The following is a 19,641-nucleotide window of genomic DNA, read 5'->3' on the forward strand; positions in this document are numbered from 1 at the left end:
GGGTCATGCTGCAGGAACATGACGACAGCGATCCATATGTCTTAATTAAATTAAGATTTTCCTTTAGTCACACATTAATATCAGAGCACCTCACACCGGAGAGGAAAACAGAACACCAAAACATTCAACTCTCACACAGGAAAAAAATAAACCAAACAGATTAGGTATGAGATTGGACAGTAGTTAACGGAGCAGGACGTCCCATCAGTGTAAATAGTTTATTTATTATTAATACTGGAGCTGAAATTATTACTGCATTTCCAGAGATCAGGAGGTAGAGCTCCTGTTCGCCAGTCCTGAAATAAAAACCCAGCAACTTTCTAAAGTGGCCGAGCTAATAAAGTGAACCGTTTCTTTACGGGGAAGCAGCTTTATTCTGCTGCTTTATCTAATAGAGAAAACAAATTAAGTTAACTCTTAATAACCTGTTTTGCACTTTGCTTCTAAAACATAAGAGGAAAATATTAACAAAACATGTTATTAGGGGGGAGAAAAATGAAGATTTTCACTATACTTTTCTTTTCAGACTGTTTTGGAGCCCTGAACTGACAAATCAACCCGACCAGGAGACGAGAGGAACTCTACAGACGTCCAAACCTCCGGTAGGCGACAAGCCTCTAATCTGACATTCATTTAAAAGGAGAGAGTAAAACGTCACCTATAGTAAAACATGGAGGTGGCAGCATTATGCTTGGGGACTATTTTTAATGTTGAAGGAAACAGGAACCTAATTTGATTCAGAGGCTCTCCGTCCAATCAAATTGAGCTGGTTGATGTGACATCCAGCAGGGGGCGGGGCTTAGAACAAATCTGTGCAATTTACAAATTGTCGTAATAGTAAAATCTGTCAACTTTTTTTCCTTTGTCAGCGCCCTCTAGTGCATTTTAAATGCATCCACAGCTGTTTAATTAGGATCCTGCTTAAGGTATTTATCTAAAACCACTTTTAAACGGTAGAATCCCTCTAAAAAAAAAAAGTGATGAAATTTTAGGCACAACATACAGAAACTCACTCTCTCACACAAGCAAAGAAATCAGCCTCTTAGAAAACCCCTCATGGTTACAATCAAAGCTTCAGCTTGTTTCCCCGGTTAGAAAGAGATAGCAAATATACGAGGACACTGAAGACGCGTTGCTGTAGGTCTCATCTTTTTCCTTTAAATCCCCCCCGACTCTAGTTTTATACAATTGCATAGAAGTTTAAAAACCAGCCTCTTTTAACAATAAAACAGGATGTTTTTAAGAAACTACTCAAATCTTAAGAGTTTTTTTTTTTGTATTTATTTTGTACTTGTTGCTTTAACCGCAATCCTTCACAAAAATAGACATTATATTCTCTGTGTAAACAGTTTTCAATCCAGTTTTGACTAGAAAAAGCATGCGATGAGATGGATGGAGGGGGTCAAAAAGGTCGGGCCGGCTCCAGTTCCACGCCCCGCTCGTCGGTCATGGCGCTGACGAGCGACTCCATGGCGCGGCCCAGGTCGTCCGCCATGTGGAACAAGCTGCCGATGCTGGGACCTGCTGGGAGGAAGGAACAGATCAACAAGAGTCTCGCTGCGTAACGACCAGAGCGAGCTTTACAGGTATAGGGGAGGATTTTCTTTTTCTAGGTGGATCATCAAAATAAGAGGTCCTTCTAACTGTCAATCATTCTGGTGAGCAATGTTTACATAAGGCCGTCCTACGTACTCCTTATTTATGCTATGTTCAGACCGCAAGTTGCTTCACTATATTTGTTGCTATAAGTGGGTAAAAAGTACTTTTAATGGTTTTAAGTGAGAAAGTCCACCTGAAAACTTAATCTGTGTAGTCAGAACATCAAGATTATGATCCTGCCTTCAAATATTATGTCGCTGTCGGAGCCACTTAGATCCCTATACACAGGCAGTGCTCTGTCACTGGAAATCCCCTTCAGCAGCAGCCTCTGGCCTGTCGCATGGTGGCGGTTTTCCGCTGCTGTTCAAACCACAGGCACCAGAATAATAAAATCAATATTTTGCCGACAGGTGTTAACATTTTAAGTTAATTTAGGCGTTAATAAACTGTTTCAGAGGATTGATCTTAGCGATCTGCATCAGGAACACTGTCTCCCTACCAGTTCCCAGATTAGCTTCTCTGATTGGTTGATGTGGTGCGTTGAGCAGCAAAAGTTAGATTTCCCAACTCAACTAGCTGCTGCCCAAAACGCGCTGCAGGACCTTTTGATGTGCGTCAACCATAAACTTTGCATTTAAAGTAGCTGCTTCTGCAACCTCTATCTTGTGCGGTCTGAATGTAGCATTACCGGTGTTGATATAGTGGAAAATTGCAGTTCTTTTGTTAAGTAAGCTTAGTATGAACGATGCAAAAAGCAACTTTTAAACAGAGCATGCACGAGGAGAAATGGGCTCGCACATGCTTAATAGGTGTGTTAGAGCAACGGGTACAGGGTTGTGCATTTTGTAGTAAAGTGTTTTCCAAAATTTGCGAAAATCCTCCACTATACCTTTAAGCCAAAATTAGCCAGTTTAGTCATCTGAGGCTGTAGCCCTCTATGGAGAGAACTTATGTCTAATGTGGATGCACAAGCACTACGGAGTAAAGTTTGTTCCATTATTGTTGCAAGTAAAGAACATTTTGTGAATTTGAAAAAGACACATTTCAGAAAAAAATTCTTAAAAGGTTTTGAGACTAACTTTGCTTGTTTTCTGATTTAACAATTTGAATTTTAAAGTTTCGATTAAGCTTTGGGAATTGCATTTTACTAATCAAATTCTCTTTCCTTCAAGCCCCATACAAACGCGTCATCCTTCCAGAGAAAAGCCCTCCATAACAATAAATAGAATTTGAAATAAAATATGAAAAAACACTAGTTCCTCTTATAACCCTTTTGTTTTTCATAATTTCTGGAAGACATATTGTCTCCGCTAATTGTTATTTACAAAAATGTTGGAACAAAATTCCTGCCATACGGTTATCTATTTTCATTTAGGAGACTTAGTTTAACTAAATGTGTTCTTTTTAAGTCCTGCTTTCCAAATGTCACCCTCTACTTCATAGTGGTCTGTGTGGACCAAAAATAATTACATTACTAAAGTCCACAGAGAGCAGAAATCTGTAAACTAACATCTGAACAAATGTCTGTTGAACTTTTGTATACATATGATAAATTTTATTAGTTTCAACAATATTGGAACATAGTTCTCTCCATAAACGTCTAAACATGCAGTGGTGATGTGGAAGCGTGCAAAGCACCCAACATTCACATCCAGTGCCTGCCTTATTTAACACAAAATAGATTGAAATTTGTAACTTTATTAAAAAAGCAATGATTAGTTGTTTTCTAAAGCAGGATTAAGAGACTTCATGGCCGTTAGTCTGGAGAATCTGGCCCGGGAGAATCGCAGGAAATACTTCAATATGTAAAACTAATACATGTCTGTAAGGCACTGAATGTGATCAGCTATGCTAAATGGTAGAAGTCTGCCACCTGCTGGCAGAAATAACCAGACTTGCTTCTGATGAAAACAGTTTGTGATTAGATGAGAGCTACATGCTAACAGCAGACAAGCTCTATAGATGGAGAACGGAGGGGAGAGGGAACGCTGAGCGACTGACCTCTCATGGATGTCCCCTTCTACCGCCTGGCTCATCGAGAAAAGACAGGAAGAAAAGAGGGAAACGTCATCCTTCTGTTTGTAATACATGAATAGAAGAATGTCTAAGAAGTAAAGTATCCTCAAATTTCAAAACTTCATTTTCCAGATTGTTGAAGAGGGAATCTAGTTTGGGATTGGTCATGTTTTTACTTTTTCAGACCTGAAACTAACGCTTACAGCAGATATAAAGGTGAATAGATTGATACAAGAAGCCCGGATGTTTCCATCTTGGTCATTTCTGAACAGAAAGGAAAGTCAGTTCTGTACCTTGGCTGTGAGGAAAAGTGTTGTTGAGCTGCTCCATCACTTCCTCCAGGCCAGGTGCATCTTGGGAAGGGCTGGAAAACTCATCATCGCCTGAAAACCAGCAAAGCATTTCATGATCTAAAAGTAAAAAAAATAGGAAAATAAAGAGCAGGAAACCTCTGAAGTTAGCTATTTTACCCATAGTGTCAGTAGTCTGGCTGGCAGCCACGCGGAGCAGAGGCAGAGATGAGTCGGAGCGCTGAGAGGAGGTGGAGGGAGAGGACAGCGCCGTGCCGTTCACCTTGGAATCCGTCTGCAAACCAAACAGAAACAACTCAGAGGAGTCCAAGTGATGAGTCAGAACAGTAATGGCCACCACATGCAGACAAAGCACCAACTCATCTTTAATGTCCAAGAAATGTATCATAAAGTCAGGTGACCAGATGAATGTATACGTGTTATCAAGCTGATTGTTGCTGAAGCGTTTTACAAAAGATCATTACCAGAAAATTTAGTGAAAGCTAAAACTGATTATCAAAATGTGGGATATTGACTACAGATGTCCTGATACAACTCTTCATTTCCAATACCACATTTCCATGAATCATACTTCTATTGCTTATTTTGCAATGCAGAATGTAAAAAGTGTTTCTACTAGTATGACAACATCAGTGATTTTAGATGAAAGCCAGTATAATCTGAGATGAGCTTTTTAGGCTAATATCAAACCTATATCAGCTGAATTTAAAGGAAAACGCAGTTTGTTTTTACATTTTGCCCTTGATTTACGTTATTACATCCTGTTCTACTCGCCCATATGAGTTTTCTTTGTCATTTGGAGCTGTTCTGAAGATATTCCGGCACAAAATAAACTGTTCGTAATTTATTCTTTATGGTACGCCAGCATTCATAACATGTAGGCGAATCACTGTCCCCCAGACATCCGCAGTTATATTTTTCATATTTATATGTTTTAAAAACAAAGCGGAGTGTGTATGACGTCATCCATGCAGCCGGACTGGAGTTGTGACAGGCAGCCCACAGGAGGCTACGCTCTACCTCATATATTCATTGGGCTAGCTAATCTGAATCGTTCAATTCCATTTCTAGATCGTAGTAGCATTAGACATCTTCCAGGCATGTAAGTAAAACTAGCAGCAGTTCAGCGGACAGGAAGAATGAATGGTAGCCGGTGCATGCGGATGATGTCATACACTCTCTGCTTTGTTTAAAAAAAAAACTATAAATATAAAAAATATAACCGCGGATGTCTGGGGGACAGTGATTCGCCTACATCAGGGTGGTAAACTGGTTCCAGAAAGCGCCGTTTGGCTGCAGGTTTTCTTTCCAATTAAGCAACAGCACAGCAGACTCCAGTTATCTAATCTATAGAGTCCAATCTGAACATGATGACTTGATACCAATGGAGTCTGGTGTGCTATTGTTTGGTTGGAAAGAAAAACCTGTAGCCACACGGCCCTTTCTGGAACCAATTTGAAACCCCTGGCCTACATGTTATAAATGCTGGCGTCCCATAAATGATAAATTATAAACAGTTTAGTTTGTGCCTTCAACTCGTTGCCCATAGGAAGACGTTACTTGGATATAACCTAACGGAATATCTTCAGAACGGCTCCAAATGACACAAACCTCATATGGGTGAGTAGAACATGATGTAATAACATAAAATCAAGGGGCCAATGTAAAAAAAAATAAAATAAAACACCGTTTTCCTTTAAGGGAGAATCAGAGCATGCGGCAGTGGAGATATATAGCTTGTGTAAAGCTAGCGGTGGCTAATTTCTCTACCTGCTGGAAACAAATTATGTGGGATTAGAGTCTGAAGCAGCCTGGATGACGGTGATTGGAAATCTGAGTAAAATGGGATATTTTGCTGAAGAAAAATGCAATAGAACAAAAAGGTCTAGTCCAAGGACTGGGTGTCACTGGGTCTACCAGCTAACCAGAGCAGGACAGTATGGCTGAGCGATTCCAGCTACCTGCTCCAGAAGCTGCCTCAGCCTGTGCAGCTGGGACTCCAGCTGTTTGTTGTGGTCCTCCAGGATCTGCATGCGCGCCTCCAAGCGCCCCTTGTGCTGCCGCAGCAGCTTGGCCTCTGCGATGAGCTCGGCGTCTCGGGCGCTCTGCGGTGACACGGGCAGCATCTCGGGCGGCGAAGGCAGCGGGGACAGACCTTTCCTGTCGTGGGCCTTTTTCAATCGGTCGTACTCGGCTTGTAGCTTCCTGCAGGGAACGACAGGGAGAGGATTTTACTTCCTGGAAACGACCAAATGTATTTCACTAATATAAAGGCCAGTTTTACAGACAAAAATGATCGTATAATGTTACACATAGTTTAAGCTTTGAAGCTTTCAACTGTGAACTGACAGTTTCTGGGCACAATAAATCTCAGTTCATCAATTGTCTTTTCGCATTTGGAAGCAGATATTAGCAGGTACAAATAATTTCCTTTGAAACATCCTTTTATTAAATGTGTTTGTTTTTTTTTATCAGTCATTTCAGTTTGTGAATATAATCAAAAGCCCTGAGTATTCTGTCATTTGGCGTAAATACTTTTTACTAACACAGTTTGCAGATTTTTTTAGGTAAATTAAAGGTCATAGGTACAACTTTCATTTTTCATCAAAACAATTTTTTTTAAAGTATTACATCCAAAGAACATTTAGAGTGGTGCATACTCAAAGAATTAATTCAAAGTAGAGAAATAATTGTTTTAAACATTTAGACGGGTCCAAAATATTTACTTTTGGTAACGACGCCGACCTAAACATGAACGGATTACGAACCAGCAGGAATAGTAGGTCTGTGTTCATTTAGGTAGTTAATTTTTTTAATTATTCAAACCCAAAAGGAAACAAAACGGGAAAAAAAATAAACTTTTTTTTTTTTTTTTACTGACCCAAAACCAGAAAGCAGATAAACCAGTTTTCCATTTGATGTTTTTATGCAGTAAACGAAAATGGAAAAAAAAACAACAATGTGACCTTGAGGGCTCACTTCCAATTATCAGGAGTCTCTGCCCCACATACCAAACATTCTTACTCACAGAAAACTTAAGATTTTGTTTTGTATGAGTATAAAAACATAGAAAATTCCAAGAAGTTTGGGTCCGATCACGCTGATAGCCAGTTTGCCAAAAGAGGAACTCAACTATTTAAATCTGATCTCCACAACAACTGCTGTCAGATGAAAACTCAACTATTCATTTCCACCCAGCCTGCTAAATTTTTCCGTTAGAGGATTGAACTGGAGTGGCTGAAAATTAAGCTGGTTGGGCAGATTTAAGGCTCATCAGTCCTGCAGAGAAAAACCTCTCATTTGTTCAGTTGGCACATCTTTGTCTCATTGACAGAAAAAAAAGAAACCATTTTCGTTTAGTGAAAAAAAAAAAAAAAGGTAAAATGGGGGAAAGGGTTTGTCTTTCGTTTTCTTGTTTTGGTTCAATAAAGGAAAAACAGAAACAACAGTGTATTTTTGTTTATACATGTTTGGTTTCAATCGAAAACAATAAAATGCCTGAATATATATGGACCATGGTAGATTGAGCTCCATGATGGAGCTGAGAAATCACTTCTTCTCTGTGTTTCTCCGATTGAAGATAGGCCAAAGTTTAAGCTTTAGATAGTTGGTACCAACTTAAGGAAGCCAGTTGGCCCAGAAACCAAGAGCTTAATGTTTGATTAGCATTAGCAGATCTGGCAAATGGCTGGAAAGCAGTAGAGATGAAAAGCAGGCAAAGCGCGAGGGCGCTACCTACTGGCCAGGAGGAGTTAAACGTACAGCTATCACCTTTGAACGAAAGGTTTTAAAGGGTTTTCTTTTACTTTGCCTTCACATTTACTGGCTATGTTGTATTGTTCTACAAGATTAGGGCTGTAAGCAATGAATATTTTACAAATCTGATTTTCTTCTTCGATTAATAATCAGAAAGCTAAACGTTCTTCAAAGAAGACTTTTTACGAACTTAAAACAGGTGAAATTCAAACTTTTCCACTTCAGGAGTTCTGGATAGAGCATTTTTTTTTCTATCTTGGTATAATTACTGCTCCAAGTGTTACTCTGTCAGCTAAAGGCATGTTTAAAGTCTCTATAATCAAGTTAATGATTAATTTGATTAATACCTAAATTAATTTGTTTGTTTTAGCGCTATACAAGATAAACTCCAAATAAAAACACAGAAGCTGGAAATATTCTGTGACCCAAAGTGAAAAAGTTTAGCAGTGATGCAATCAGTGGATTTGGACGCCGGTGAATTCGGGTCCCGTCACTGACCTGTTCTCCTGCTCCAGGTCACCGAGGACCCTCTCCAGCTCTCCCTTCTCCTCCGTTTCCATAGAGATGAGGATCTGGGCGGGGCTGCGGGGCTGACTGAGAGGAGAGCCTTGGTTCAGAGACTGGCAGTAGTGCTGGATCAACATGTGCTCGTCATCGCTGCAGATACACACACACACACACGCATCAAACATACCCACCAATGATCGACACGCACATTCATAAGGTCACAGAGACACCAGAGGACATGCATGTATAAACACACGCACACATACAAACACACAGAGGGGAAAATGGAGAAAAAGAAAACCAGAAGGTGAATGAAGGAACAGCAGAAATAGAACAGATGGAGAATCTAAAATATAACAGAGGAACAGAGCTGCTCTCCTGTCCTGAGCCGTGTGTATTAGAACGCTTTAGGAGAAAAACATTTGGGTTTTTATCATCAATTTACCAGCAGCTGAGCTGCTTTGTCCAAAGTTTGGATTTTGCTCACTGCAAACATAAAACTTTTTGGTTTTTTTTTTTCACATGGACACAAAAAATCAAAGTTCTGGAAGCGTGTTTATAAACTACCACATACTTTTGATGCAGAATAATAATAAAAATAAAAATAACAAGAGAGGAAAAACTATAGAAGTAAATCTGTGTCACTGGGATTTAAATTAAAAATGCCACTGAATTTAAATGTTGTATGTTTGTACTTACTGTTTCAGTGTTAAAATATATTCAGAACACATAATTGACCTAAAAAAAATTGGCATTATTTCTACACAGTTGAAATTTTATTTGTTATTTTCTCTTCAAGCTAAAAATTCACATTACTATTTCAAAATGATTACTATTTTTCAGTTTAATTTTTTAATTCAACCTCAACATTTTCAGCCTCCTGAGATTCAACTGGCTCTATTTCACTGTCTTAAATTCGGCGTCTAAATTCAGTGTAAAAAGGTAAGGGTTACTTCAGGTCACAGACATTAGCAGTGGATTCTGGCGTCCAACACCCAGCCAATCCCGTTACGTTTTCTTAGTCACGTGACGTGACGCTTGTGGCGCTCATACGGAAGGAAAACCAGCATGACGGAGCCATTCATGCAAGCTAACGCTAACTCAACTGTGAGAGTTTATTACTTCCATTTTTCTGTAGTTGAGTTAGCGTTAGCTTGCATGACCGGCTCCGTCATGCTGGTTTTCCTTCCGTATGAGCGCCATAAGCGTCACGTCACGTGACTAAGAAAACGTAACGGGATTGGCTGGGTGTTGGACGCCACAATCCATTGCTAATGTCTGTGACCTGAAGTAACCCTTCCCTTTTTACACTGAATTTAAATGCCTAATTTATTTTTTATATGCAGATTTTTTTAACACTGAAAAATAAGTATTGAAAATGTAATCACTTGAAATAGTAATGTGAATTTTTAGCTTGAAGAGAAAATAACAAATGAAATTTCAACCGTGTAGAAATAATGATGATTTTTTTTTTAGGTAAAAAATGTGTTCTGAATATATTTTAACACTGAAACAGTAAGTACAGATATACAACATTTAAATTTCAGTGACAGATTTACTTTCATAAAAAATCTATAGTTCAGCTTTTACATTTCAAACTGTGCATAAGGCTAATCCAGATTAATGTCCTGTTAATCCATTGATCAGATATAATGACTTGATTTATGGACAAAAAAATCATGTCTGAATGTAGAGAATTATTCACCGCTCTATTTACAAAAAAGGGGGATTTTGCTTGTTTTTTTTGTAAACAAACCTTACATTCTGTTTTTTTTACTCGTTTTACATTAGAACAGTGCGACCTTGAGCTAAAATGATTTGATAGACTAGAGAGCATTTCTAAAAGCTTCAGTTTGCTTCCTTACCTGAATCATTGAGCCTTTTCTATTTGTTTTTATGCGTCTCTTGAATATATTAATAGAAAAAAATTAGTTTTTGTTTACGATGAATCTGTTTTAAAAGCAGCAAACTGAAATGATTTATGTTTTTATTTCAACTAAATGCAACCCTGAGGGGAAACTGTTGCTCATCAGCTCCTCACAAATGCTTATCTCTCCAACATACTCAGTTTGTTTCTTTGAGGGAAAATCAGAGGAATTTAATGCATGGTTTCTGCAATAATTTAAAATAAATATACTTGATTTGCTGACATAATATCGAGGAAGGACAATAAATCCAGAATACACATTTAGAGACGAATAACACAGGCAGCCAGTGGAAACAAGGACAACATAATCAGCAGGAAGCCAGTCAGTGAGTTAGGGAGGAGGACGGGGCAGAACAAAACAAAACAAGAAGCTGTTCTCACATGCTCTCATTGGGTGAGATACTGTCATTCAGATAAGAGCCATTACGGTTCTCCATTTCAGCTAACCTGCGGAGGGGGAAGAAACAGAGCAGTCAGTCTTTAAAGCATCAGCAGGATCACCTGCCAGATTTAGGGGCTTCAGTCAGATCCAGAACAGTTTTAGTCACAGATGTGGCCACAGCTGGAGCAATCGGACCATTCCCTTCATAAACTATATGAATCTGTATCTTTATAGCTTCACAAGTACATTTTGGTATTTTGGCTAATTAATTAATTTATAGATTAAACAATCAATATTGCACAATAGTAAGAGTAAGTAAACCTGGTACAAGAGTGAAGCAACTGTTTAAGTCCAGCTACCAGGTATATTATATATATATATATATATATATATATATATATGTGTGTGTTTATAGATGGATAGATTTATGCACAATAGACTTATAGATGTTCCATTGATAGAAGGCTGAGATGTTCTGAAGGTATTTTAGCTGCTCCACTGGAAAAACGATCTAGAAATAAGTTAAAATTTCATAAATCAAGTGTATTTACCCTTAATTTTAGTAGGTAAATTAGATACTTTGCCAGTGGAATGATTATTTTTACTCTTAAAAATAGATAATTAGATAATTTGCACTTGAAATAAGACAATGCAATTGTGTTTTCTTATTTTAAGTGGAAGTTGTCTTGTTCCATTGGCAAAATGTCCCTTTTTCCTCCTCAATCCAAGAATAAATGCATTTATTTTAAGAAAAAATGACTTATCTAGATTTCAATATCAGCTTTTCTCACCTAGCGAAAAAGTTAAAGCAAGACTGGATGAGAGAATCTCTAAAAATCCATTCTCAAATGTGGACGTTGGCTACATTCACACTGCAGCTCAATTCCGAATTTTCTTGTGAAATTGATTTTTTTTTTTTTTGCGTCGTCGTTCACATTTCCAAATATATGCGACTTGTATGCGATCTCCTGTGTGAACTGATGTCATAAAACGTAAGTGTCCCGCATGCGCAGTAGAGGATGCGATGACATCACAGGCTAGCGTGCTCTGATCCAGAACGCAGCGGCTCGGCTTCTTACAGGAACCAGGAAGCGTGACCATATAAGGCCTAAACTGGCCTCTTCACATTGGCTGCCTGTCTTTTACCAAATAGATTTTAAGATTCTCTTAACTTATAAAGTCTTAAATGGATTCCCTCCTCCTTATCTTAGAGATCTTTTAAAATTCCAGTCTGTGTCAACAGCTCTACGCTCTAATAATCAACTATTACTGACAGTCCCTCGGACTCGACTTAAGAGGAAAGGAGATCGGACCTTTTTCTGTTGTTGCTCCAATTCTGTGGAACCAATTACCTCTTCAAATGAAATCCGCCCACAGCCTGGATCATTTTAAATCGCTTCTTAAACGTTATTTTTATTCTTCCGCTTTTAATTGAAGCAGTGTTTCACATTCTGTTTTGTTAATTGATGTCTTTCCTGTAAAGCACTTTGGTGCAGTTTTTTTCCTGTTTTTAAAGTGCTATATAAATAAATTTGACATTGACAGTGTGTTTACGGAAGTAAGCATGGATGGTAGTGCCAGATCGCATCTAGCGATCTTTCCCGACCATAAAAACTCAATCTTTTCAAGATGGTTAAACATAAATACTGCTCTCCGGGTCATTTTCCATCATGGTTGTTGTTTTTCTTGCCACTTATTCATAGCAAAACCCAGAATAGTGACCTTTATCGGGTATTAATGGCGTTCAGGTCGGATGAATGCAACCTGGCTGTTCACACACAGGTCGCATTTGAAAAGATCAGCTTCGTATCGGATTCAGGACCACATAGCCAAGTGGCCTGGGTCGCATTGGAAAAAATCGGATCTGTGTTGTTCAGACAGCTATTAAGAGATCAGATCCAGATCGCATATGGGCCAAAAAAAATCGGATTTGGGTCACTTCAGGCTGTGGTGTGAACGTAGCCTTTGACTAGGCCATCCTAAAATAAGAATATGCTATGATCTAAGCTACTCCACACTAGTTTTAATTGTAGATTAACGGCTGCATTCCTACTAGAAGATCTCTTCTTCTTCTCACCATTCTCATACTTCAAGGAAGGGCATATCTGCTCAGAGCATTACTAGTGGTATTCTCCCACCTGAGCTATAGATCTCTTTAGCTCTCTCAAAGGAGAAAGTAGGTTTACAAGTCCCTGACGATCCTCCGTGAGTCTTAAAAGCCTGGAATAGTAACCCTGCTTTTGAGTTCTCCACAATTTGATCCACTAATCCGTCTGCTGCTCTCCTTGGTCTCTACAGTGGTGTTGAATTTATACTGACAGGTAAGGAGTCTACTAAAATAGAATAAACAGATTTGGAATCACAGTTTAAGGCTAACCCCTTGGAGATGCTACCCTTCATTTCTCTACTTCTTCAAAATGGGACTAGCGTTTTTATCGAAAGATATGTTGGTTTTCTCAGAGTTTGTAGTTATGCAAACAAATCAACAGCTGAAGGACGTGAAAAGCCAAATCAGCCGATACAACAGCGCCATTAAACTAAATGACTTATTCAGTCGTTGATTCAGAAGCTGGTGGCGTTGCTTCGAGGAGACATCTGGCCTGCTCTTGCTGCCCCCTCAAATGCGTGTTCTCAACCCCTTGTGTCTAAATGGCCGATCCAGCAGGAATAACTCCTCCAGTCAATCGTCTGTATTACATATTGTAAATAATTGCTTGCTCTATATATCAGCCATCCGCTGTGAAACGTTCAGGGCTGAGGACAGCAGCAGGGAATATAGGTGAAATAAAAACATAAGTAGGGGCCATAAAAACCGCTTCACTACGTCATGTTAGCAACACCTAATGCAACAAAAGCAGGAACACGGGGAGAGGGTTACCGGTTGGCGTAGTGCTCGATACGAGAATGGGTGTCATCATGGGAGAGTTGAGGGGACGATCCAGGTCTGCAGGAGGAAAAAAGAGAACTGGTAGGTAAAAATGAAAAGGGCAGTTTGATCTCCCAGAAATGTTTAATAAAAGCTGAAAATGAGCTTCTGTTTGAATCAAACATTAATCAGATTAATAATAATAATACATTTTATGGTATTGTTACTTGAAAGCCAGTTTAAACAAAACTGCTTCTTCTTTAATCAAATTTATTTGTCCTTTCTTACCTGATCTTCTTTAAATTAATGACTGCGACAAATTTACATAATATTAAATATTTGTTGAGTTAAATTTTTTATTTAAAACAGGTCTACTTTGGGGTGGGTTTCAACTGTTTTATGTGCATTTAATTTATAAGGTTTGGTTTCCATGACTTTTTCCTGTAGAAATTCATTCACATAACCACAAGGTGGCAGTAAAGCTAATGTTTTCCATAAAAAAAAAAGGGAGACAGTATGCAAAGCTGAGGATAAAGCATCTAAGATGAGGTAAGTGGATGAAAATACAGCCAACAAGCTGCAAACAGCTCCAGCTAAAGTTTCAGAATGAGCGTTGTGTGACGGCCAGATACTCACGCATGGTCTACAGGCCAGAAGTTGATCAGCGTAACAGGACTGCAAGAGAGAAAATAACATCAAAGCTGGATCTTCCTACTAATATTCTGTAAGTTCCAAAGTTCAATAGCATGGACCTGGTCTTCAATGAGGTTCTATTCAGTAAAAGGAAGTTAAGCATCCACACACAGCTCAAATATAAAGAAGGTGCAAAAATGTTTGTTTTACATGTTAAAAGAGGAAAGAGTCCAGTTAAACATTAATCTAAAGCAGGATTCCACGACACGTCTGAACGCTGCCAGAATTTAGCATCAAAGGCATCTATTGTATGTGTCAAATAACATTTTATAGCGAAATACTAATTAAATAAGGCAACAAGCAGAAGGTTTTTTTGGAATCCATTAGATAACTCACTACTTATGGTGAGAAACAAAGGAAATTCCGTAAAGATTAAAAAAAATATCCACTGGACTTGGTTTCCAAGATTTGAAGACGTTTCGCCACCTCTCCAGGAAGCTTTCTCAATTCTAATGTCTGGATCCGCAGTGAGTTTGAGTCTTATATGGACAATGGAAACGTGCAAATGGTAACCGATGAATGGGTCGTTTGGTTCCATTGTTAGCCTGTAATATCTGAAACCTGTCCTTGATTCTGAAGGTCGGTCGTTAAGGAGGTATTGTTCACCGGCTGGAGCGGGTAGGTCCGTTGTTCCTCTGTGATGGGTTGGGGGGTTTGGTGATATCTGGAAGGGAGCATCTCTATGATTGAATAGTAAGTTTTAGGAATCTGAGTCCACCACCTCTGTTTAAAGTTGGTTTTTCTCTCTTAACATAGATGGCTTCCTTCACGCCCCTCTCAAACCACCTATTTTCTTTATCCAGAATGTGAACATTCTGGTCCTCAAAAGAATGTCCTTTGTCCACAATGTGTAGATGTACTGCGTAGTCTTGTCCAGAGTCTTGTCTGGACAAGTGATACAAGGCTTTGTCTCTATATAAAGACTCAAACTCACTGTGGATCCAGACATTTGAATTGAGAAAGCTTCCTGGAGAGGTGGCGAAACGTCTTCAAATCTTGGAAACCAAGTCCAGTGGATATTTTTTTTATTTTTTACGGAATGACTATGACCTGGATGACTGAGAACCTTCATCAGCATAAAGGAAATTAAACTTCAGACCTATTTAACAAATAACTTAAACCACTCTTAGCGCGCGTGATGCACCGACCCAAACAAAGTTCTTGAATTTAGTGTTTTGGTTCTGAAGCTGTTGAATCCATTCTGCCATTGTCGGTCGACACATACGCGTGATTTTCTCCGCTCCTTGTTTATATCCTACTCGTCTCTTTCTTCTATTTACCTGTGTGGGATCGCTAGCCCCCCGCCCACTGGCCTGGCATTAGTATAAAACAACTACTCTCCAAAATACAGTCAAATTTGGTCACGATATAATAATCCGGCATATTTTTTAGAAATATTTGGATTTGTTCTACTTCATCACAATTTATGGAAACATTAATTGATAGTGGTTGTAAGTGAAATTACATCAATATTATATGTAAATATTATTTAATAGTGTTGTAAATTACCATGTTTAGCATTTCTTTTGAAATCTCATGACATATTAGCTAGCAAAACACACAATGTGAAATGCAAAATGCTCTCACAACAACTGTCAAGTTAAAAGTTACCAAACCCCTTTTAAAAGTTAAAAGACGTGTTTTTTTTATGAAAAAATCCAATACTTTTATATCTTTCAAGCACGTGATATTTTATTTAAAATAATTAATTTTCATGCTATTTGTCAATAAAGCTACAGTATTTAGTTTCACATTTAATTTAGGGTTAAAAATGACTGAAAAATCAATGGGAGGAAACAATTGGTGCTCTCTACTTATAGATGGAGAATGAATGTGTGAGTGAGCCCCACGTTTCCATGTTGTCCCCCTCCAGGATGGTCTGGACGGGCAGGTAGCCCATGCGCGGGTGTTTGGCGAAGTAGCGCTTGGTCCTGAATTTGTTCTTCAGCACCTTGGCGAAATCCCGGACATCCTCCCCTGAAGTGGTCTGCAGAGACGGGGAGAGGAAGCGGCACACAGAAAAAAAAAACCGATCAAAGTCAGAGGTTTGCATCTTTTCTTTTAGCCAACCTATGAAGGAACGTCACAAAGAAACGTTGCTCATCTGTTCTAGAAGTTCCTACAGTTGAGGAATGATGAGTTGCTTCAGCCTACTTCATGTTGACAGACTGGTTCCGTCTAAGTTTCCTCTATTCTAACTTTTGCACTGCAAAAAACATCTAGAATTAAGTAAAAAAAAAAATCTTAAATTGAGTGTATTTACCCTTAATTTTAGCAGTTAAATAAGATTATTTGCCAATGGAATGAGTATCTCTACCCCTAAAAAAAGATAATTAGAAAATATGCGCTCGAAATAAGACAAAGTTGTTTGTTTCTTATTTTAAATGTAAATTGTCATGTTCCTTTGGCAGTATCTCAATTACCTCCTCAATTCAAGAAACAATGCACTTAATTTAAGCAAAAGTGACTAATTTAGATTGCCATTTTTTGCAGTGTGTGTTGATTAGGTAAACAAAATAATTTTCTTTTTATTTCCCTCAGTTTTTTGGTATTTAGATGGATATTCGGTTCGGATGCTTTTTCTCATTAAATCTATGAAAGCGTGACTTATAATCTGCACTGTTTACACGGGTAATCTCTGAAATAAAATGATTTAAATGATCTCAAACATAAGGGATCTGGAAGGTGGGAAGTGGTTTGCATTGTGGTGTAAATTCAGTCACACTTGGATCACTAATTATAGAGAATTAACTATCTGATTATCAAACCTATAGTTTCCCATCTAATCTGAAACCGGTTCAAGAACCACTTTGATATGAAGTAAATGGATCCAGAGGCGGAAGCTAAATCTGAAGCGGACTTTTGATTTTAGTGTTCATCTAACTGATGAAACCGTGTTGTTCTCCGCAGATTTACAGTAGGAAAAACTCGATAAACTGTCTGTAAACTGAAACTATCTTCAGTATTTATGCTAAAATGAAGTCCCACCTTCTTTCCACCCATTTTAGATTAGTTTGAATCAATATCGGAGCTTGTAAAATTGTTCAGCTCCACCGCAGGGCCAGAGAAGATGGAACGTCGCAAAACAGAAAAAAATATGAGGAATCCTCTCTATTCCTGGAAGCTGGTTCAATTCAATTCTTTGGAGTCAACCATTTTTTATGATCCCCTCTTAAAGCAAATAAATCAGCTTATTAGCTTAATAGAGCAACAGTGGCTCGACTCTAAAAGCTCTAAGATGCAATTTAGACAACTTTAAAATATATACTTTTCTTTTTTTTATTAAAGCAGGGATGTCGTACCGGCGTGCAGTATTCAACCATGGGGTATTGCATCTTATGTCCCTTGGCGACGCGGCCGGAGAAGAAGCAGCTTTGGCAAATGTCGTAGTTGAAATGTTTCAGGCTTCGATATCTGAAAAAAAATCAGAGTTAGGAAAAGATTTTAGATTTTAAATCAGGTGAAGGACAGAAAAAAAAAATCCAGGAATTAGCCTCCAAGTGTAAAAAAATGTAACACTAAAGGTGGAAAAGGTGTTTTTTTTCCCCCTCAGCCTTCCTTCCAGGGTGGAGTGTTTGCTTGTTAATGATGCATGGGCTGGGCTGAACGTCTGCCTGCATCAGGCTACATTTGCTTTCAAAGCAGCACAAACCTGACTCAGGCTTCACCCTGATAAAAAAGCCTCTTAACAGTTGTTAGAAAAAAGCTGAGTCATGTTCAGGGTCAGCTAATAGAAGCTTTATGATCTCAGCTCTATTATGGAGACATGTTTACATCTCAGTCAAGCTATTACATCATGTTAAGGTTACCATGGTATCCAGCAACACACAAAGCAGCTGAAGTCAGCTTGTAGGGAAGAGGAAGAAAATTAGAAAAAAAAAAGCTTTTTTTTTTTTTTTTGTCCACAGAGAAAGATCTGGATCAAACAGGTATTCCACTCCGTCCTTTCTCCCCAGTTCAGTCAGTTCGGCCTGTTAGCTGGATTTAAATCGTCGTTCTGTGTATTTCAGAACATAAACCACCCCCCAAACAGTCCACAATAATAATTAAAAGATTAAATGGCCGTCTGCCACAAGGATCTTAGTGAGAATATCCGCCATGTTGCTCACCTGAAGCCAATGATGGGGCACTCCTTGCAGATGTTGCACTTGGCCTGATGCTTGGCGGTTTCAGCAGCCGCCACCCGATGTAGGACGGGGAGCCACACCATAGACTGAGGCTCCAGGCGCATCCAGTCCAGGAACATGGAGGCTTCCAGCTCAGGTTTGTTATTGGCCTTTAAAAATAAAAAAAACATAGAACCGTTAGATACCTGATCTCTACGGAGAGCTGTTTCACTTCAAATCTAATCATTAATGTCTATATTAAGAAAATATTACATTAAATTATAAATATTCCCATAAAATCAAAGTATTTTACATATAAACCTCAATGTTTAATCATTTTTCACTTATTTAAAGGTTATTAAGTTAAAAGATTTCAATGCAATTTATTTAGTTAAGTTCAATTAAGGGGGCGGAGCTTTCTTTGTGGGGTGCTTTGTCTGTTACAGCTAAATGTAGCATGATGGCTAAATGCTGGGCTGCATAAAACAGTTTGAATTCAGTCCAACTGCCACATCGTACGACGTTTGCTTATTCGCTGGGTGAGTAGAGAAGCAGGAAAGGGGGGGAATGGAGTCAGCAGACCTTTCTCTTACGCTATTTATTTATTAGATTAAATACTTCTGCATATATTAATAATATTTACATTCTGAATAAAGCAGATCTCCATAGATCATCTCCATGTGAAGGTGCAGTAATCCAGGCAGAAACTAAATAATCTAGTTTGGGATGATATTCTAAGTCTTTAACGATATTCTACAAATATTTAATGTACTGCTGCTTTACTATGAAGCCACATATTTTGTTGTATTTTCTGCATTTTTCCTGGATAGTATTTAAATAAATTAAAACAAAAGTATAATTAGAAAAAATTGGTGATAAAGAAAAATATTAAGTGTACTTCCCTCATTTCTACACGCCTGTGCAGAGAAAGTCCTAAAGACTAAGACTAAAGTCGACTCCAGCTACTGAAGTGGGTAATGAGACGCTGCCGCCACACAGAAATTAAAAGGCAGGTAATCACAGGTGTGACTCAAAAAGCCGCAGAAATAGCCTCTGCTTTGTGTTCGTCCTTTTATTTACAGCACGCCCATTTTTGTTTTCAAAGCCAACTCTGAGTGAGGCACATACAAACTGGAAGCAGCTGCGGACGGAGGGCTCGATGTTGGAGCCGCCGAAGGACGCCACCTCGCCGAGCTGCCGAGGGATCTGGATGGAATCATGGAGGAGAAGGCCCAGACGGCGCTGGTCACAGAAGCCTGTGGCGCTGGCGACCTGTCGGAACAAGACTGGAGACAAAAAATAAAAGATGCAGACCAAATGAGAGGGAGTGGTGGAAAATTGTGATTTTTTTAAAAATATCTAAATTCATGAAAAAATTCTATATAAATAATATATATACACACACATACATAAATATATGTATATATATAAAATGTTTAAAGTTTTGATGTCCCATTTATATAAACTTAAAAATTTAA

General features: G+C 38.5%; 1 protein-coding gene across 1 annotated transcript in view; it reads right to left on the reverse strand.

Annotated features, from left to right (window-relative positions):
• Positions 1 to 363: 363 nt before the first annotated feature.
• The window catches only part of LOC107095375 (dystrophin-like), a 369,912-nt gene continuing 350,634 nt past the window's right edge, over positions 364 to 19,641 (reverse strand). Inside the window, 12 exon segments of the mRNA XM_015391433.1 lie at positions 364 to 1,521; positions 3,909 to 3,998; positions 4,086 to 4,200; positions 5,888 to 6,131; positions 8,181 to 8,339; positions 10,498 to 10,563; positions 13,377 to 13,442; positions 14,001 to 14,039; positions 15,908 to 16,044; positions 17,360 to 17,471; positions 18,167 to 18,333; positions 19,292 to 19,449. Coding sequence (XP_015246919.1) covers positions 1,403 to 1,521; positions 3,909 to 3,998; positions 4,086 to 4,200; positions 5,888 to 6,131; positions 8,181 to 8,339; positions 10,498 to 10,563; positions 13,377 to 13,442; positions 14,001 to 14,039; positions 15,908 to 16,044; positions 17,360 to 17,471; positions 18,167 to 18,333; positions 19,292 to 19,449 — 1,472 coding nt within the window. The 3' untranslated portion in view covers positions 364 to 1,402.

Source organism: Cyprinodon variegatus, unplaced genomic scaffold, assembly GCF_000732505.1.
Source record: "Cyprinodon variegatus isolate N-32 unplaced genomic scaffold, C_variegatus-1.0 Scaffold541, whole genome shotgun sequence".
In the NCBI taxonomy this organism is placed as follows: domain Eukaryota; kingdom Metazoa; phylum Chordata; class Actinopteri; order Cyprinodontiformes; family Cyprinodontidae; genus Cyprinodon; species Cyprinodon variegatus.